Source organism: Clupea harengus, chromosome 2 (genome assembly GCF_900700415.2).
Source record: "Clupea harengus chromosome 2, Ch_v2.0.2, whole genome shotgun sequence".
NCBI lineage: Eukaryota > Metazoa > Chordata > Actinopteri > Clupeiformes > Clupeidae > Clupea > Clupea harengus.
Genome location: NC_045153.1, coordinates 5,677,743 through 5,699,119, shown reverse-complemented (window position 1 = coordinate 5,699,119; position 21,377 = coordinate 5,677,743). Strand labels below are relative to the sequence as shown.

General features: G+C 42.4%; 2 protein-coding genes and 1 pseudogene across 2 annotated transcripts in view; all 3 read left to right on the top strand.

The window, feature by feature from the left end:
* The window catches only part of LOC116223730, a 90,363-nt pseudogene that overhangs the window by 59,750 nt on the left and 9,236 nt on the right, over nucleotides 1-21,377 (top strand).
* On the top strand, nucleotides 5,578-7,433 carry LOC116223736 (transmembrane protein 237A-like). The gene is made up of 3 exons (XM_031581555.1): nucleotides 5,578-5,645; nucleotides 6,120-6,241; nucleotides 7,051-7,433. The coding sequence occupies exons 1-3, from the start codon at nucleotides 5,596-5,598 to the stop codon at nucleotides 7,113-7,115; spliced, it is 237 nt and encodes a 78-aa protein (XP_031437415.1). The 5' UTR covers nucleotides 5,578-5,595; the 3' UTR covers nucleotides 7,116-7,433.
* LOC105908791 (zinc-binding protein A33-like) overlaps nucleotides 16,314-21,377 on the top strand; it is a 5,272-nt gene continuing 208 nt past the window's right edge. Inside the window, exons 1-5 of the mRNA XM_042703260.1 lie at nucleotides 16,314-16,732; nucleotides 16,871-16,966; nucleotides 17,895-18,125; nucleotides 18,738-18,831; nucleotides 20,258-21,377. The exon at nucleotides 20,258-21,377 is cut by the window's right edge and continues 208 nt beyond it. Coding sequence (XP_042559194.1) covers nucleotides 16,337-16,732; nucleotides 16,871-16,966; nucleotides 17,895-18,125; nucleotides 18,738-18,831; nucleotides 20,258-20,796 — 1,356 coding nt within the window. The 5' untranslated portion in view covers nucleotides 16,314-16,336 and the 3' untranslated portion in view covers nucleotides 20,797-21,377. The remainder of the gene's footprint in view (nucleotides 16,733-16,870; nucleotides 16,967-17,894; nucleotides 18,126-18,737; nucleotides 18,832-20,257) is intronic.

The following is a 21,377-nucleotide window of genomic DNA, read 5'->3' as shown; positions in this document are numbered from 1 at the left end:
GTGTGTGTACAGGACCATGCCTCATACAGTATGGGGGGGCTGCAGCACGTGTGTGTGTGTGTGTGTGTGTGTGTGTGTGTGTGTGTGTGTGTAAACAGGACCATGCCTCATACAGTATGGGGGCTGCAGCACGTGTGTGTGTGTGTGTGTGTGTGTGTGTGTAGACAGGACCATGCCTCATACAGTATGGGGGGCTGCAGCACGTGTGTGTGTGTGTGTTACGCCCCCTGGTGGCTCGGAGTAGGACGCAACATAAAGGCAACCGGTTTGGGCAAGTGAGGGTGCAGTCACACAAAAGCCAAGACACAATATGAAGTCAAGAAAGTATTTATTTACAGAAAGCAACACAGGGATCAACAAGGACTGTCAGTGGAACAAAAGAAAAGAACATAAATAAACCCACCCCCCATTGACCGGTGCTTAGCACCCAAAAGTACAGTGGGTGGTGCACACTCTAACCTAGGGTATTAACAACAAGTAAACCTACGTGTATGTAATATGTAAACCCCGGAGTATCTTACCTTTCCTCATTGACCCTGTGTGCACAACAAAAATAATTAACAAAGACAAAGACAAAAGAAAAGTAGGCTGATAACAACTAGGCCGGGCTTCAGATAGTAGCTGGGGGCATGGTCGATACGGACAAATAAAGGCCGGGCCCCGAATACAAGCCAGGGGTAAAAAAAGGTACCGGTAGCCTATTTTACTGTAGCCTACCAGCATCAGTCCATCAGCACAAAGCAGACATCACAATTTAATTGAATGCATTTCATAAATACATGTTCTCCTCATGTTTAATGTTGTTGGCTAATTTCATGGCTATTTGCAATAAAAAAAGAAATGTTTCAGCCTACAAGGCGAATTTGTTACTTATTATACAGTTACTTGCCTAAACGATAGAAGACATTCCTCCAAAATACCTCTTTTTAATGATTTTGTTGCCGTTTCGTGATTTCCGCTAAGAAAAAAAATGTCTTCAGGCTAATAGAACTTTAACGTTCCAGGTGTTGCCTAGCAACCCATTACTTGCTGACTTCAAGTTACAATGACTTTCTGCTACGTTAAATGACCGGACTTCTTGCGGAATGATATGAAAGATGACCTGGAACAGGTGTGGTGATTTGAGGATTGGAACAAGGTGTGCACATCTGTGACCTATAACATGTATACATACAAGACATACTGTACGTAACAGTGTGTGTGTGTAAACAGGACCATGCCTCATACAGTATGGGGGGCTGCAGCACATGTGTGTGTGTGTGTGTGTGTGTGTGTGTGTGTGTGTAGACAGGACCATGCCTCATACAGTATGGGGGGCTGCAGCACATGTGTGTGTGTGTGTGTGTGTGTGTGTGTGTGTGGACAGGACCATGCCTCATACAGTATGGGGGCTGCAGCAGCTGTGTGTGTGTGTGTGTGTGTGTGTGTGTATGTAGACAGGACAACAGTGTGTGTGAATAGGACCATGCCTCATACAGTATGGGGGGCTGCAGCACATGAAAACTGTTGGTTTCATCATGATGATATAAACAGTGAGAGAGCAAGGTCTGCGCATCAAGGGTTTGTCTGCCACTGATCTGAGGTCAGGCTGTGAGTGTCTGTCAGTCATAAATCACACCCATGCCCTCTGGCTTTGCACTGAGTGACTGGGTGCTGGGAAACACATGCCAACCGGTTCTGCAAAGACTGTCCCTCCTGGTGATGCAGTCGGCCAATGTTTGAGGGGTGGGGGGTTGTTGTGTGAGGTTGGGAAGGATGGGCTTTTTAGAATATGAAGCAGGGGGCCTGGAATGCAGGCTGCCTCACTGATGTCTTTTATATGTGAGGATGTCATATATGTGGATCTTATAGGATGTCTATATTGGATGTCCTCATGCATTATATGTTTTAAGAGAGCAGTCATCTAAAGACTTGAATATTGCTTCAATACATGAGCGTTAAACCTTTCTATCTCTTTCTCCTCCCTCTCTCTCTCTTTCTCCCTCTCTCTTCACTCTCTTCTACCTCTCTCCTCCCTCTGTGCTGGGAAACATATGTCAACCGGTTGCAACATGTCAACTGCCAAAGACTGTTCCTCCTGGTAATGCAGTCGGCTTATCAGGCGCCTCTCTTTTGAGCAAGCCTCGCCCTGGCTGAAGAATGAGGTTGGGCTGAGTTTGGCAGAGAGCTCTGACAGTCTGCTCTCGCGCTGTGACTGGAAACTAGATTTAATTTCAGTTGAATGGTGCTGTTTTGCCTTGTCTTGTCTGTGTGGTGACCTTAATGAGTGATGAGCCTCCTCCTCCACACACACACACACACAAAACACACTCTCAAACACACAAACAGCCTCTTCTCCATGACTCATTCTGGACCTCTTTCACCTCTAGTCAGTGAGTGTGAAGGGTGTTGAATGTAAAGATTGTGATTGTGAGTAAAAGTGCACATATCTCTTTGACGTTTGCTGAGTGTGATGTTGGCGTGGTGTGGGCCTGTGAGACCTTGTTCTCTATGTGGTGTGATTCTAGAGAGGAAGATGAATTGATTTAACAATGTGATCATTCAACAATTGTTTATCAAGAAATATTATTCGTAGCTGAATTGATTTTAATTTTAATTGTTCAGTCATTCTTTGAAACATGTGACTGTGTGATATATAAGCATCTTAATGAGCACCCTTTTTCATCCAACTTGTTGACTTCTAGATATTTATGAGATGCTTCATTGTCAGCTGTTGTCACTATTTGTAACCAAAGATGTCTTACGGGGGGCTGCTATTTTAAAAGATTATTAACCAGTATTACACCCAAAACATGAATCGAAAACAGATTTATGGGACAGAGGAGAGCTGTCATTCTCTGACTCTGATAAGAACACACAGCTACTCACTCTGATCAACCAATGTAACATATCTGTTGCATGTCTGACAGCAGTGAAGTCTGTTTTTATTGGTCACATGGTACCTTGTCTACATCTTTTGCAGACAGCATAAACACTTTAGAAACGTTTTATATTGCAGTTTGGAGCTGTTGTGAAGGTTGAAGACGATACAATGATACAGTAGGAACCAATAAAATGCAACAAATATCAAGGCTGGTATGGGCATACGACATTGAGATCATCTTCCAGATCTCAACCTCAACTTCGATGAGAGCCTATTTTATGAAATTAAAGCCAATATGAATTGTGTTAAGTACAGGTACTTCGTTCAGTAATGAGCTTCATTCTTATTATTCTTAGAGATATTGTTCTCATGCTCCAGTCAGTTGATGGCAGGAGTGTACTACGTAGATGCAGAACTGAAACTCCAGTAGAAATGTTTCTGTGTCTCCAGGGAGTCTCGGGACGAAGAAATTAGTCTGACAATTGAATGCTTCGAACATCACGACACTCTGAAAACAGCATTCTAAGGCAGCATTAGAGAATACATTCTGCATGTCTGAACATGATTAGATGTAGCGAGGCTGTTGGACAGGAATGTTACTGAGTGGTACTGAGAGTTACTGAGTGACGTTGAGTCTTCCTCGTGTAACTCCAAAGCAAACAAAGAGACAAAAGCAGAGTGAAAGGAACTATATGGATGTCTTTGTTTTCTGACATATTATCATTATTTGCGATTAGATTCAAATCGTTTTTTAAGTTTCTTTGAATATTCCAGTGAAGCCACATGAGTTTCGCCAATCCCACTTCTTTAATAACTCCAAAACACGGAACCTGGTTGGTAAGTATGGACAGAAACATGTATGGGGAGATTTCACCAAAGTAAATGTGTAATAGCTTACTTATAATAATGACCATCGTCTTCAGATCTCAGTATTGGTGTAGCCTACCAGTTAGTGTATGGGGTTATGAAGGGATTATCTAGCAGCAGGTTAGAATTCCTTTTCCATTTAAATGCAAGTGTTTTTGTGTGTGTGTGTGACGTAATTTGCCCCGAGTCATATGGAGGCTACAGGGTTTGTGATCCGACAATTTAAACTCTGAATTTCAATTTCCATTCTGGTTGCGTTGCTTATAGATGAAAATGGTATTATTAAATACATTATTATTATTTTGGCTTCTTTTAAAGCAGCCTGTTATCGATTGTTAACCTGGCAATACTGATCATATGCTACACAGCATAATAACATGTAACAGCCTGTCCCTGCAATCCATCCAAATCCACCCGATGGGGTTTTATGATGTTTCACACCATTCAGTCAGCTAGAACACAGGGGGATGGCATTAAGAACACACCCCTATAGGTAATGGCAGGAAGGGGAGACAGTGGGGCAGTGGGTCCTCTGAGGGGGGAGGGGGGGTGAGAACAGAGGACAGAGGGTGAAGGGGGGGTGGGTTGATACCAGGAAGGAGGTTGTCTGGGGTGGGGGGGGCAGATGCTAATGAGTCAGGTCTCTGTGTGACAAAGACAGAGTACACATCCGGGGTTTGGGTTACAGAGTCAGATGATACAAAAGTATGTAGTTCATGACTGACAACAGGAGAATAGCAATATTTGGTTCCATCAGTCCCCCATATGAGCATTTCTATGCTCACACAAAAATTACTATGTAAACAACCACCACCCACATGGAGATTCCTTCTGTCATGTATGTTAGTGTCTTCTGGGTGGGCAGTCTCTACCATGACAAGAAGTGCTGACTCAGGAACAGTTTCCAGAGGGGTCTTCCAAGCACATGGATGGCAGGTTGAAGTGTACGGGTGTCATCCCTTGTGGCCAGAGGATTGTCAATAGTCCTTCACTTTAGTGTGAGTATGTGTATCTCTGGGGGAGGGTGGACAGTCCATCACTTTAGCATGAGCCCACAGCTCCAGGAGGCCCAAAAGCCCCAGGACACACAGAAACAGGGAGGTGCTGGTCACTGTGTGGTGATATATCACCATACATATCTCACCATACAATACATCACCATACATATCACCATACATATCACCAAACATATCTCACCATACATATCACCACACATATCACCATACATATCTCACCATACATATCTCACCATACAATACATCACCATACATATCACCATACAATACATCACCATACATATCACCATACAATACATCACCATACATATCACCATACATATCTCACCATACAATACATCACCATACATATCACCATACAATACATCACCATACATATCTCACCATACATATCACCATACATATCTCACCATACAATACATCACCATACATATCTCACCATACATATCTCACCATACATAACACCATACAATACATCACCATACATATCACCATACATATCACCATACAATATATCACCATACAATACATCACCATACAATACATCACAATATCACACAGGTATCACGATAGTACTCCTGATGGTAATTAAGCTTGAGAAGTGTATGGAAATGTTCATTTTCTTGGTGCAGTTTATTTAAGTTATTAGTGTATGAATAAATAAATGAGTATTTGTTTATCTTGTTGTAGTGTACTTTGAGTAATGTTAATGTTGTGTATGAATGAGTGAATTAACAAACAAATTGCTGTGAAAAGTTATTATTAAATGAATAAGTAATGATTCAACAAATTGTTGTTTGTTTTGTTGCAGTGTACTTTGCGGCTCTCATCTTGACTCTGAGTCAGCAGATGACCAGTGATCGCATCCATCTCTACCACACTGCCAATGAAAAACTCTGGTGAGACACACACACACACACACACACACACACACACACACACACACACACACACACACCATCTCTACCACACTGCCAATGAAACACTCTGGTGAGACACACACACACACACACACACACACACACACACACACACACACACACACACACACAGTCTCTCTGTCTCTCTCTCACACACACACACACACACACACACACACCATCTCTACCACACTGCCAATGAAACACTCTGGTGAGAAACACACACACACACACACACACACACACACACACACACACACACACACACAGTATCTCTCTCTCTCTCTCACACACACACACACACACACACACACACACAGTCTCTCTCTCTCTCACACACACACACACACACACACACACACACACAGTCTCTCTCTCTCACACACACACACACACACACAAATACACACACACACACACTCATAATTACTGATCCCTCTCCCCCTTCGTTAGGCCTCCTGGATCAGAGCAGCAGCTCCTGAAGCCCTGGATCGTGGTGAACCTGGTGGTGGCTCTGCTGGTGGGTTTGGCCTGGGTGTTCATCTCCACCCGGCCTGACATGGACTACACCGAGGGTGAGCAGGAGGAGACTGTCTGGGGCTTTTAGGGTTTTATCTGCCCTATTCACAAAGCAGGGGCTTTTTATCTGAAGCAACTTACAGATGAATTCATGTTATACGTACAGTATATATGTATGATGTATATGTATGTTCTTCATTAGTAGTCAGTGTGTGCTCCCAGGGAGCCAAACCCATGAAACCTCTGGAGCAAAACACCTCCTCCTTATAGTACTCCGCGATATCTAAAGATCATACGGTTATCATAATGATATCTAAAGATCATACGGTTATCATAATGATAGATCATACGGTTATCATAATGATATCTAAAGATCATACGGTTATCATAATGATAGATCATACGGTTATCATAATGATAGATCATATGGTTATCATAATGATATTTAAAGATCATACGGTTATCATAATAATAGATCATACGGTTATCATAATGATATCTAAAGATCATACGGTTATCATAATGATAGATCATATGGTTATCGTAATGATATCTAAAGATCATATGTTTATCATAATGATATCCGAAGATCATAGTTATCATAATGATATCTAAAGATCATACGGTTATCATAATGATAGATCTTACGGTTATCATAATGATATCTACAGATCATACGGTTATCATAATGATATCTAAAGATCATACGGTTATCATAATGATAGATCTTACGGTTATCATAATGATATCTACAGATCATACGGTTATCATAATGATATTTAAAGATCATACGGTTATCATAATGATATCTAATATCTACACTGTTTGAGCTGAAGTGAGAAACACTGTCTTCCATGTCCTGCAGAGTTCCTGATGGCGATGGAGGTGGAGGATTACAGACATGATGACAGGCTGGATATCCCAACCTGAGGTCATCACTGAAGACCATTTCAGCATTCATGTCGAAGGGACATTTTTTGTACAGATAACATGTGAATAGATTATAGCTGTGGGTATTTTTATATTAAGAGAAATAAAGTCAGTCGTGGACATTTTTTGGTTTGTCTGTCAGTGTTTGGAGTGTAACCTCACACTGTGGGAGAGCTACCCAAGCTGAAGGCTGAACCACTTGGAGCACTGAACGAACAAAACCAGTGAACGAAGGACTGAACAAATGTTTAACTGCAGATTATAGAGTTTCATTAAAAAATGATATGTTGTCGGGCAGGTTAGCCCTCATCGTAAAAAGTGTCATGCCTGTCCTATGAGAGGTCCTGACTTATCAGTAGAGCGAGGTGAAACCAGTTCATCTTTGCAAAAGCATGTTCATTTGAAGGCAGGAGTCTTCATTTTCTTTTGTCATTTATTTCACTATTAAATAATTTCTTAACATATTTCTGAGACCAAACACACATCCATTGAGAATATTCTGTGTACTGTGATGAATGTATCAGCCCAGGACAGTGTGCCTGAAGTCTCTCAGGGTAGTCAGGAAAGTTGTCTTTAGAATCACACAGGCTGTTCAGATCCTGAAACACAACGCCAGGTTTGCTGGGAGTGTTGGGATTCAGTATTACGGGATCTACAAAGAGAAAACACACACACATAGTTGAACACATATATTGCTCACTATTAACAAAATAAATCCATTCAGAAAATGTATGCAAAATAACATATGCAAATATTATCAACCAAACACCCATTTCATACCATAATAAATATCCCCAGAATGCATAATAATTACCTAATGAAAATGTGGACAAAGCAAACACCCCTGTAACCGAATGCCCCACTCCCTCCCCTAGTGGTACGCTGTAAAAGTACAACCTCAGCGGGAAGCGTGCTTTCGCATTGGGAACAGTATGGGGAAGCGAGAACACCGGGAAGTGTGAGTAAGTGTATGTTTAACCAGTTTATGGACGTTATAGAAATACAAATGGCTAATGGAAGATGACACTAACCAGTATCATTCACAAAAGGTGTAGGAAAATGTCACAATTCACGAATGATTGCTATATCGCAGCAGACGGGTATGTCCGCGCATAAACGGCAAACCTGCGGCAAACTCCCGACACAAACACACCATCACACCGTACAACAAATAAGCACAACACGTTTACAAAACATGAAACAATACTTTCAATAACGTTAACGAAGTCCATATATCGCGATCAGAGAGGAGAGACGCTGTGTATGTATGGATGCGTGCGTGTGAGATTAAATTAAGACTCATGTTCTCTCTCCCTCTCCCGCACTCGCGGTAAAGCGGGCAAACAGTCCATAAAGTCCATAATAGCGAGAAGGGAAATGTTAAACTTCTCACTCAGACCAATCAGATTCAATCTCTACCAAAGTCCCTCCCCTTGACTGAACTGTTCTGAATGAGGAAGTGAGTTCAACAGCGCAACAGTTTAGTCGAGTAGTGACACGCTGGTGGAATATGAGTTTTGTGTCGGATAATATTAGAATCGGATTGATTTGGACTCTTGTTTCAACAGAAGTTCAAGTGACTATGCATTGACTAGCCTACTAGCATTCAAACTACCGGAAAGTGTAAATAATACAGAGAAGGGACTTGAACTGAACTGAACTTGAAGTTGTACTGAATAAGAAAATGGCTTCTACATGTTTTGCAGAGGAGGATTTCACCTGTCCTGTTTGCTTTGAAATCTTCAAGGATCCCGTCATCCTCTCCTGTAGTCACAGCGTCTGTAAAGCCTGTCTGCAGCAGTTCTGGGACACTAAGGGATCTACAGAATGCCCAGTCTGTAGGGGAATATCTTCAAATGACAAACCTCCCCTTAACCTCCACTTAAAGAACCTGTGTGAGACCTTCGTACAGGAGAGAAGTCAGAGAGCTTCAGCAGGGTCTGAGGTGCTCTGCAGTCTGCATAGTGAGAAACTCAAGCTCTTCTGTCTGAAGGATAAACAGCCTGTGTGTGTGGTGTGTCGAGACTCCAAAAAACACACCGGCCATAAGTTCCATCCTATAGATGAAGCAGCACTTGACCGCAAGGTAAGAATTTATTTCCTCATGATTATGATGATGGAATTTAACGACACCACCTGATGACAGGGAGATGAATTAAGTGCAACACTAGAGCAGGAATACAGAGATGCTGCCGTCTACAGAGAAATCTGTCATCTATTCCAGGAGGAGCTCAAGATCAAAGTGCAGACCTTACAGAGGAAATTGAAGACCTTTAAGAAAGCTAAACACACCCATGATAAAACAGCAAAACACATCAAGGTGAGTCCAGGTTCGTGTTACCACGAACGCATCATTTGCAAGGCTGTAAATCACGTCAGATGAAAACTGATGTACCCTGTCTTCTCAACATCCTGAGAAAGCAACATTGCTACCTTTTGACATACTATGTGTTTGTAGTTTTTATATAATCCTAAAATTCGTGTTGATAGTATATGGCCATGTGGACAAATAAAATCCACCTGTCACTCCAACTAGCAGCAACAGTATAGTTTAGTGCTCCAGGGCGGAAACCCCAACATTGTGAAATGTGTCATCAAATGTATATAATTTATATAAGTTATATCTTGCTTTCTGCAGTGTTGACTGCTTTGCTTGTGTTTGCATGGCAGGTTCTTTGGGGGGGAAACCCCTCCTCTGTGATGCTTCAAATCAAACCTTTGTCACGTTCCAGTGCACTTCTGCCTTTACTCTGCACTATCCTTGGCACTTCCTGTATGTCAGGTTGGGTGAAATTGAATAATGCTGTGCTTGTTCTCCATGGCTTCTCCTCACCTACTGTTGCTTGCTTTGCATTCTGCCTCACTTGTAGGTTGTGTTTGATAAAAGCATCTGCTAAATTAATAAACATCAATTGGTTTTATCCAGACTCAGGCCCTAAACACAGAGAGGCAGGTCAAGGAGGAGTTTGAGAGCCTTCACCAGTTTCTACGAGATGAAGAGGTGGCCAGGTTAGCTGCACTGAGGGAGGAAGAGGAGCAGAAGAGTGTGATGATGAAGGAGAAGATTGAGAAGATGAGCAGAGAGATCTCATCTCTTTCAGACACAATCAGAGCCATAGAAAGGGCGATGGGAGCTGATGACATCACATTCCTGCAGGTATTCTTTTCAGTGAATCTCTTTAGCATTAAAGTCTGATTTTAAAGACCACCTCTCTGGATGATACACTGTGTCTATTAAAAAGAACATGGGTCACTACTCCAGTCTATACCACAACTGTCTATTTCATGAGTACTATTTTACTGCTGTAAAACACACACACACACACACACACACACACACACACACACAATTCATTCATTCATCAGTTAGATAAATGAATCCAACATCAGTGTCTGGTTGCTGACTGATAGGTCAAACTTCAGGATGACATTGTATCTATGAGAAGTGGGTCACTACTCCACATATGCTAACTATTGAGCTATTTGTGATTATTACCTTATTGTTGTAGCATACACACCAAGGACATGTCATCCTTATGAACAGGGTAAGCTGTACTTACCTGATAGCAATGGTGTTTAATACAGCATCATTTAATCCATTTCCTTTCTTTTTTACCAGAACTACAAGAGCACAGTGGAGAGGTGAGTGATCTGCCTCCTGTCTCTCTCTTCTCTGTGGTTCTGAACCCAAACCCAGAGCAGCACTGACTCCTGAATGTTATTCCAGAGCCCAGTGCACACTGCAGGATCCAGAGAGGTTTTCAGGAGCTCTGATCAATGTGGCAAAACACCTGGGCAACCTGAAGTTCAGAGTCTGGGAGAAGATGCAGGAGATTGTTCAATACAGTGAGTACACACACACACACACACACACGCACACACACACACACACACACAAACACAGACACAAACACAAACACAAACACAGACACAGACACACACACACACACACACACACACACCCAACGTGATATGAGTGTCAAGAAGAAAAGAAAGGGCTACAAAACATCACTTGAAAAATACATGGAAAGAAGGATGGATCGATAGAGATGGTGAAAGTTGAAAATTCCCCCTAGTTACCTCAGGACTCCGGAGCTGCGTATAAGTATATTTATTAGACAAACAACAATTGCAATCGGGCTCACTCCCAGCCTAAGGCTGAAAGTGAAGGAAGGATAAACACATCGCGCAAGGTTTATATAGACAGAAGTTTAGTTTTCAGCAGGGATAACCACGTGGTGTATTTCTGACGTCCAAGGCAAGGATGGAAGTTTTGCAAGGTCGGAAGAAGCACAGTTCGACCCTTCTTATCACCTCTGGTCTAAACATGCTCTTGTACATATGCAGACAAAGTGGCACCTAATAATCTAAGTTATACACACACCGAAAATCCATGTTCCTGCTTTCATAAGCACATGATTCATACAAGGAATATATTAATACAAGGCATTTGATTAATATATTATTAAGTCATTAACAGTGCTTGGAAATTATCTCCATCAGATGGATTGATGGATAGAGAGATGTGTGTGGAGAAAGAAAGAGAGAAATGTAGGAGAGTTGATCCCCCTATCATTCCAGTTTATCAAGTGTTACCTAGTGTACGTAGGTGCCATTACGCTTGTTAACACCACTATTAACACTGACCATCATTCACATCCTTCACACATCACTCAGTGTTCAGCTCATGTGTGTGTTCTTTCTCTCTGCAGCTCCTGTGACTCTGGATCCCAACACTGCACACCCATGTCTCATCCTGTCTGAGGATCTGACCAGTGTGAGATGTGGTGATGACAATGATGAAGGCGATGAAGACGGAGGTGAAGGCAGTGATGAGAGACAGCAGCTTCCTGATAACCCAGAGAGATTTGATGAGTATGTCAGTGTCCTGGGCTCTGAGGGCTTTAACTCAGGGACTCACTGCTGGGATGTGGAGGTTGGAGAGAATCCACAGTGGAATGTGGGTGTGATGACAGAGTCTCTCCAGAGGAAGGGAGACGATGACTCTAAGAGTGGGAGCTGGTATGTGAGTTGTACTGATGGTAAATATGTAGCATGTTCTACACCACAGCCCCTCACTCTCCTCACAGTGAAGCAGAAACTCCAGAGGATCAGAGTGCAGCTGGACTGGGACAGAGGAGAGCTGTCATTCACTGACCCAGATAATAACACACAGCTACACACTCTCGCACACACTTTCACTGAGAGAGTGTTTCCATATTTCAATGGAGACCCCCTGAGGATCTTACCAGTGAAGGCTTCAGTAACAGTAGAGCAGCACTGATAGAGCTGATGATGTCTGACTGTTTTTCTATGTTTTCCATGTTGGTGTTTCTGCACTGCTGTCACAAGCACATTACAATATGAATCAGTTGTTTTTCAGGTGATATGTTTAAGGATCTATCCTTGAGCTCTTTGGAATTAGAACAAATAAATATCACTATTAAACCATTACAATGCTGTTGTCTTTTCTCACATTTGATATTTCATCTTGTTCATGTACACATGGTTATGATTCACACATAGTTATAATGGTCTTTTGAGCAGAGGCAGGCTATGGTATGGAGCTTTCCTATTAATTGAACAATACTGGCACCTAGTGGTCAAAAGTCTGTCGCTCAACCATGTGGACTTCAGTAATGGCAGGCAAGCAAGCCAACACACACACACACACACACACAGAGAGAGAGAGAAAGAGACAGATTCCTGAGGCTGTAGTGATTTCTTTCACACATGTTATGATTTATTCTGATGTGTGAGGTGAAAGGTCAAGTCTGAACCTTGGTCTGAACTTCTGTTATTTGTTGCAGTCACCTGTGAACATCAGAGACTACACAGGATCACTACACAGTAAATCATGTGGAATAAACATGCTTTCAAAAGGTTTCACGTCATTCATAATAATTTGATGGTCAGGGCTAGAAATCTAATTGACGTAGCTGCCCATATCAATGACTATCTGTCACTGAAGAGAATCATAATGCAGTTGTCATCAGACATGTACCTGTCCTACTGGATAATATTTCACAGAGCTCAGTATGATGCCACTGTAAAGGGGAGTCAGACAAACACAGACTATTATTAGATTTGTTCTTGACTTTTCCTGAGATGGTGATTGCTAACTATAACTAACAGTAATCAGTGGAGGTCAGGTAATGGGAGTAACCTATCAGGCTCCATCTGCAGTCACTTTGATCTGTTTGATGTGTCTGGAGAGGAAGCCTGTTCAATCCACTGGTATACTGACTTACTGTGGATGTGTTTGTAGCTGGAGGATCATACCTGCAGGACGCTTTACCTCAGAGATTCACTGCTGGGATGTGGAGGTTAGGGAGAATCCATGGTGGAGTGTTGGCTGATGACAGGAAGGGAAAGTCAAGTCAAGTCAACTTTATATGTACATCACATTTAAAATCAACATGGGTTGTACCAAAGGGCTTTACAGTCGAGGTACATACATTGATACAAATAAAGGAAATAAACAAATAGGTAAAAGTTGAAAGAATGAAAGCAAAAAAATACTACAACATACTAAAGACCAGCAAGTTAAAGTTAATATTATGGACAATAAATAAAAAAATAGTTAAGTTAACTAAATAAAAGCAGTACTAGCGTAAAACCCAATAACTAAAATAACAGACTTGACCCAAATTTCCAATTCAGGAAATGCAAGTGTTTACAAGTATGTTTTAGTGTAGCTTTAAAGTTTAAACGTCTCTATGCAGGCAGCAGATCTGATATGCAATGGGAGACTATTCCATAATTAAAGACCAAGAACAGTAAAAGCTTGATAACCCCTTGGATCTAAAATTAGACCACGGTAAAACGAGAGAAAGTTCATTAGAGGATCTTAGGGCCCTTGGTGGAGCAGAAGGGGTCAGGAGATGTGATGTGTAGGCTGGAGCCAGACCATTCACAGCCTTAAAAACAAACAATACATTCTTACAATCAATCCTAAACTTCACTGGGAGCCAGTGTAGTGTAGGTAGAACAGGTGTGAAGTTAGAAGTGTAGCTGCTGCAATTTATAAAAGTATAAAAGTAATAGCAGTAGGCTGCTAGTTGCAGGGGCGCAGTGCAACATGCGTGTGTGTCTGTGCAGCAGTGTTACGTTACGGCAGCTCAATCACTCAATCAAAGTGTTTTAAATAATATCTCTATTATTGTAAATCATATCTCTACGTCGTGTTCACTGTTCGTCGAGGAAGGGAAAGTGTGACTCAATGAGTGAGGCCATGAGTGGACAGTGGTTTGTTTTCTGTACAGATAGTAAATATAGAGCATGTGTTACCCCACAGCCCTCCACCTTTCTCACAGAGAAACAGGAACTCCAGAGGATCAGAGTACAGCTGAAATGGGACAGAGGAAAGGTGTCATTCTCTGACCCTGACGATAACACATGCCCTAAATAACATACATAACACACGCCGATGGAGATGGATTGGACATGTGCTGCGTATGCCACCAACATCACTGCCAAGGGTAGCCCACAGGTGGACTCCAGACGGCCGCAGAAACAGAGGCAGGCCCAAGGAGACTTGGAGGAGGACAGTGGAGACAGAAATGAAGAAGCAGGGATGGGCCTGGGTTACCTGGAGAGATGTGCTGCAGACAGATCACGCTGGTGGGCTCAGGTGGAGGCCTCATGCACTACCCAGTGTGGAGAGGATTAAGAGAAGATAAGAATAACACACACACATCTCACACACACTTTTACAGGGAGAGTGTTTCCATTCTTCAATACTGGCTGTCATTTCTCTTCTCTGAGGATGTTAACAGTGAAGGCTTCTTTGAGAATAGAACATCACAGCTAGAGGCCTCTGTCTGGACCCACACTGACACGTAGAGAGTGAAACCTGCTTTAAAATAACCATAAAAATATGTCATGTTATTTGGTGTAAAATGTAAAACTTGTGCCGATGTTTTCCAGGTATGATATCAGTGTGATTACAAGTGACTTACAGACACCTCACTCTAAAAAAAAAATTCTCCACATAAATATTACAAATTCCAAAATAGCTTATTTCTTTCATTATGTAGGCAAATTATTCCTGCAGACCACGCATGGGACGTCTTGCCTGTCTACTTTTAACATGAACTTCAGGATCAAAACCTGTGTGAAATCCAGTGATCTGGGGTCAGTCTCTGTGTCTCTGGCAGGTAGGCTACAGTCCACAGCCACAACTGGGACTTTTAACTGAACTCCAGAGTAATTGGCAGCAGTGATAGGGGAACTGGTCTGGCAACTACGGCCGACCAATCAGAATCCTTCTTTACCATAGTCCCGCCCTCTGACTGACTGGCACCAGAGGAAGAAGTAAAGTTGATTACTGGCATGAGACGTCCGAACTCAGAAGGATGTTTCAGGGTCAAACAGAGTTAATTAAGGAATACAGCCAGGTGAAGGGGGATGGAGACACATACAGGGAGAACTAACAGACTCACGGGAGAATGCTCAAAAGTAAACGTGTCTTTTATGAGCCGACAAGCAGACTACAAATACTACAAAACCGAAACCAAAATACACAGCGTCAAACGCTGGAAAAAGTAAACTGTTAAAGTAACTGTCGATACTGAAAATACAATTAACAAAAACACTCAGAGTCAAACTCTGGGATTAAGCAAACTCAGGGTATTCCTCTAGTCAGAACCTGGGCTCGTGAGCACGGATCTCTGGGAGACCCCGGAGCAGAATCCAGGTGACGCGGAACTTGCTGAAGGTGGAACCAAGCAGACACGGAGATTGCTAACACAGGTAACCAGGAGAGCGCAGTCACACGGAACGACCTGGAGGTCGCGGGAACAGAAACCAGAGCGCTGGCCGTCTCGGGCAGTATCTTAGACTGTGTAATGACGAGACAAGACACGGAGTGAGGGGAGTGAACAGTATATGTAGGGTGTGAGAGTGGGTGTGGTTGTGTGATAAGGAGACGTGAATGCAGTGTAGCTGGGAGAGTGAGAGTGCATGGGTGTGGCCGGAGCGGATGTCAGCGCAGGCGTGACAATTGCAGGTTAATTCTCCGTCTAACACTAGACGCTGTCATGTTCATGTGGGATACTTCTATTAGAAACTTTTTTTTTAAACTGAAGAGGAAAACAGTTTGGGCTGAAAGTGAAGCTGTGGATTAAAGTTTGAAACAGGGAAGACTTCTCAGACTGCTGATAGTGAGAGCAGATCTGGTCAAACAGCCTTCAGAAAGGACAGTGTAGTGAAAAGACCAAATGGCTTCTAAACTTGAAGAGGATCTCTGCTGTCCTGTGTGCTGTGACTTCTTCAAGGATCCTGTCATTTTGACCTGTGCTCACAGTGTGTGTAAAGCCTGTCTGCAGCAGTTCTGGGACACCAAAGGATCCAGAGAATGTCCCTACTGCAGGAGAAAGTGCTCAAAGGAAGTTAACCCTCCTAACATGGCTTTAAGGAACCTGTGTGAGACATTTTTACAGGAGAGAAGTCAGAGAGCTTCAGCAGGGTCTGAGGTGCTCTGCAGTCTGCACAGTGAGAAACTCAAGCTCTTCTGTCTGGAGGATAAACAGCCTGTGTGTTTGGTGTGTCGAGACTCCAAAAAACACACCGGCCATAAGTTCCATCCTATAGATGAAGCAGCACTTGACCGCAAGGTAAGAATTTATTTCCTCATGATTATGATGATGGGATTTAACAACACCACCTGATTGACTTGGAGATAAATTACGACAACACTAGAGCAGGAATACAGAGATGCTGCCGTCTACAGAGAAATCTGTAATGTATTCCAGGAGGAGCTCAAGATCAAAGTGCAGACCTTACAGAGGAAACTGAAGACTTTTAAGAAAGCTAAACTCACCCATGATAAAACAGCAAAACACATCAAGGTGAGTCCAGGTTCGTGTTACCCAACGCATCATTTGCAAGGCAGTAAATCATGTCAGATGAAAACTGATGTTTACATTTACATTTTACATTTACATTTAGTCATTTAGCAGACGCTTTTGTCCAAAGCGACGTACAAGGGAGAGAACAGTCAAGCTAAGAGCAATAAAAAGCATGGTGTAACAATAAATACTACTTTACATGAGAATTAAAAAACAACGACCTAGAAAAAAGGAAAAAGAAGTGCAGGAATGTAACTGCTGAAGTGCAAGTTAAGCGCTAGTCAGGTTAGGCCAGTTAGGAAGGGAGGTGCTCTCTGAAGAGTTGGGTCTTCAAAAGCTTCTTGAAGGTAGAGAGGGACGCCCCTGCTCTGGTAGTACTAGGCAGTTCGTTGATGTACCCTGTCTTCTCAACATCCTGAGAAAGCAACATTGCTACCTTTTGACATACTATGTGTTTGTAGTTTTTATATAATCCTAAAATTCGTGTTGATAGTATATGGCCATGTGGACAAATAAAATCCACCTGTCACTCCAACTAGCAGCAACAGTATAGTTTAGTGCTCCAGGGCGGAAACCCCAACATTGTGAAATGTGTCATCAAATGTATATAATTTATATAAGTTATATCTTGCTTTCTGCAGTGTTGACTGCTTTGCTTGTGTTTGCATGGCAGGTTCTTTGGGGGGAAACCCCTCCTCTGCGGTGCTTCAAATCAAACCTTTGTCACGTTCCAGTGCCCTTCTGCCTTTACTCTGCACTATCCTTGGCACTTACTGTATGTCAGGTTGGGTGAAATTGAATAATGCTGTGCTTGTTCTTCATGGCTTCTCCTGACCTACTGTTGCTTGCTTTGCATTCTGCCTCACTTGTAGGTTGTGTTTGATAAAAGCATCTGCTAAATGAATAAACATCAATTGGTTTTATCCAGACTCAGGCCCTAAACACAGAGAGGCAGATCAAGGTGGAGTTTGAGGAGCTTCACCAGTTTCTACGAGATGAAGAGGCCGCCAGGATAGCTGCTCTGAGGTTGGAAAACGAGCTGAAGAGTCAGATGATGAAGGAGAAGATTGAGAAGATGAGCAGAGAGATCTCATCTCTTTCAGACACAATCAGAGCCATAGAAGGGGGGATGGGAGCTGATGACATCACATTCCTGCAGGTATTTTTGTCAGTGAATCTCTTTAGCATTAAAGTCTGATTTTAAAGACCACCTCTGTGGATGATACACTGTATCTATTAAAAAGCACATGGGTCACTACTCCAATCTACACCAAAACTGTCTAGTTCATGAGTACACACACACACACACACACACACACACACACACACACACACACACACACACACACACACACACAAGTGTTCTTCACAATTCATCCATTAGTTAAATCAATGAATCCAACATCAGTGCCTGGTTACTGACTAATAGACCAAACTTCAGGATGACATCATTTTATCTATGAGAAGTGGGTCACTAGTCCACATATGCTAGCTATTGACTTTTGTGATTATTATCTTACTGTTGTAACATACACACCAAGGACATGTCATCCTTATGAACAGGGTAAGATGTACTTACCTGATAACAATGGTGTTTAATACAGCATAATTTAATCAATTTCCCTTCTTTTTTACCAGAACTACAAGAGCACAGTGGAAAGGTGAGTGATCTGCCTCCTGTCTCTCTTTTCTCTGTGGTTCTGAACCCAAACCCAAAGCAGCACTGACTCCTGAATGTTATTCCAGAGCCCAGTGCACACTGCAGGATCCAGAGAGGGTTTCAGGAGCTCTGATCAATGTGGCAAAACACCTGGGCAACCTGAAGTTCAGAGTCTGGGAGAAGATGCAGGAGATTGTTCAATACAGTGAGTACACAGTCACATGCGCACACACACACATCTGCACACACACACACACACACACACACACACACACACACAGTGCATTTCATCCATTGTTACTGCCGTAGTTAATGCGGCACAAAAAAAGATGTTTTAGGGAATGCACATAGTATCTGCACACACATACAAACACACACACACACACACACACACACACACACACACACACACACACACATAGGCTTTTAGTAGTAGCCCCACTAGCAGACAACACAGCTCAAAGATCAGTGTTAGTTTTAATAAAGTTTTCCGGCAACAATCCAAAGGCAGAAGACAGTCTCGTAAGTCAACAGGCAGGCAAGAGGTCAATAATCCAACAGTCAAACAGAGTCCAAGGCAGAAGTATCCTAAACACAGAATCCAACAGGGTCAGGTCAAAAATCAGGCAAAGGGTCAAAATCACAGGCAGACAGAGTATAGTATGTCAAAACATACTATAAAATGTGGCAAAACACCTGGGCAACCTGAAGTTCAGAGTGTGAGAAGATACTGGAAATTGTTCAATACAGTGAGTATAGTTAACATCTCTGTGGACCGTTGGCCCTGTGTGTCACAGGCTTAAGGGTGCCGCTCATTTGCAGTTTTTGCCCCTAAACTCTGGAACATCCTTCCCTATAATGTCAGATCTGATTCCTGCCTGGTACTTTTCTAAAAACTCATTTGTATAAGCTTGCCTTTCCTGATGCCTGATGGGTATATTATTGGTCAGCTGGGTTTGTTTTGTTAATTGATTCCAATTTAAATATGTTTACATTATATCTGTTTTTTGTTGTTGTATTTATTGTGGTGGTGCTAGACACACAAGTGTTGTTGTTGTTGTTGTACATTTCTTACAGGCACAGCTGCTGCCATCACACTGACTATTCATCATCATCTTCATTGTTGGAATCATCATAACTAATTCATTTACTCATCATTACTCACCTTTACCTTCTCACACATCACTCAGTGTTCAGCTCATGTGTGTGTGTGTGTCCTTTCTCTCTTCTCACACATCACTCAGTGTTCAGCTCATGTGTGTGTCCTTTCTCTCTTCTCACACATCACTCAGTGTTCAGCTCATGTGTGTGTGTGTCCTTTCTCTCTTCTCACACATCACTCAGTGTTCAGCTCATGTGTGTGTGTGTCCTTTCTCTCTTCTCACACATCACTCAGTGTTCAGCTCATGTGTGTGTCCTTTCTCTCTTGTCACACATCACTCAGTGTTCAGCTCATGTGTGTGTGTGTCCTTTATCTCTTCTCACACATCACTCAGTGTTCAGCTCATGTGTGTGTGTGTCCTTTCTCTCTTCTCACACATCACTCAGTGTTCAGCTCATGTGTGTGTCCTTTCTCTCTTCTCACACATCACTCAGTGTTCAGCTCATGTGTGTGTCCTTTCTCTCTGCAGCTCCTGTGACTCTGGATCCCAACACTGCAGACCCACATCTCATCCTGTCTGAGGATCTGACCAGTGTGAGACGTGATGTTGAGATACAGCAGCTTCCTGATAACCCAGAGAGATTTGATTACTATACCAGTGTCCTGGGCTCTGAGGGCTTTAACTCAGGGACTCACTGCTGGGATGTAGAGGTTGGGGACGTTAATTACTGGGACCTGGGAGTGAAGACAGAGTCTAGTCAGAGAAAGGGAGGGAGTGTCCTCAGTGGAGCCTGGTTTGTGTATCATAATAATGGTGCATATAAAGCACTCTCTCCATCCCACCCAGACACTCCCCTCACAGTGAAGCAGAAAGCCCAGAGGATCAGAGTGCAGCTGGACTGGGACAGAGGAGAGCTGTCATTCTCTGACCCTGATAATAACACACACCTGCACACTTTCACACACACTTTCACTGAGAGAGTCTTTCCATACTTTTGGACTTCCTTAGACGTCCCTCTTAGGATTTTACCAGTAAAATCTTGCATAACGCTGAAGCATCACAGTTAGAGCTCATACAGCCTCTGTCTTACCATGGATGATAAGAATGCAAAACCCTGTTAGTAACACACATCTATAACATCTATTAGTCATAGCTAATTACCTGTCTTCAACAGGACTGGAAGCAAGCACACAAACAATGTAGGTGAATGTCTGTTCTCTCACCACTTAATTTCAATTAATTATTTTAAATGTTCATTATTTCTTCCTTTGTTTTCAAAAGAGTTTTTGTCAGAAGAGTCAGAACCCAAAACAAAATAAAATGAAAATCTGTCCAGCCAGTGTCACCGTGGTTACTCAGAGCTGATGTGTTGTGTATTATTACCAAGACAGCATTTCATTTTACTAAATAATTTACATTTATTCTAATCTCTGACAGCATTTAACTTTACTGAATCATTTTGACTTATTCTAATCTGTTAGCATTTAACTTTACCAAATGATGTACACTTATTATAATCTATCAGTCACCTTTTGTATTTGATCATCTGGCCTCATGTATGAATATTGTTTTGTGAATTAAAATCTGAGGTCAGCCTGTGAGTGTGCGTGTGTTTGTGTGTGTGTGTGTGTGTGTGTGCGTGTGTGTG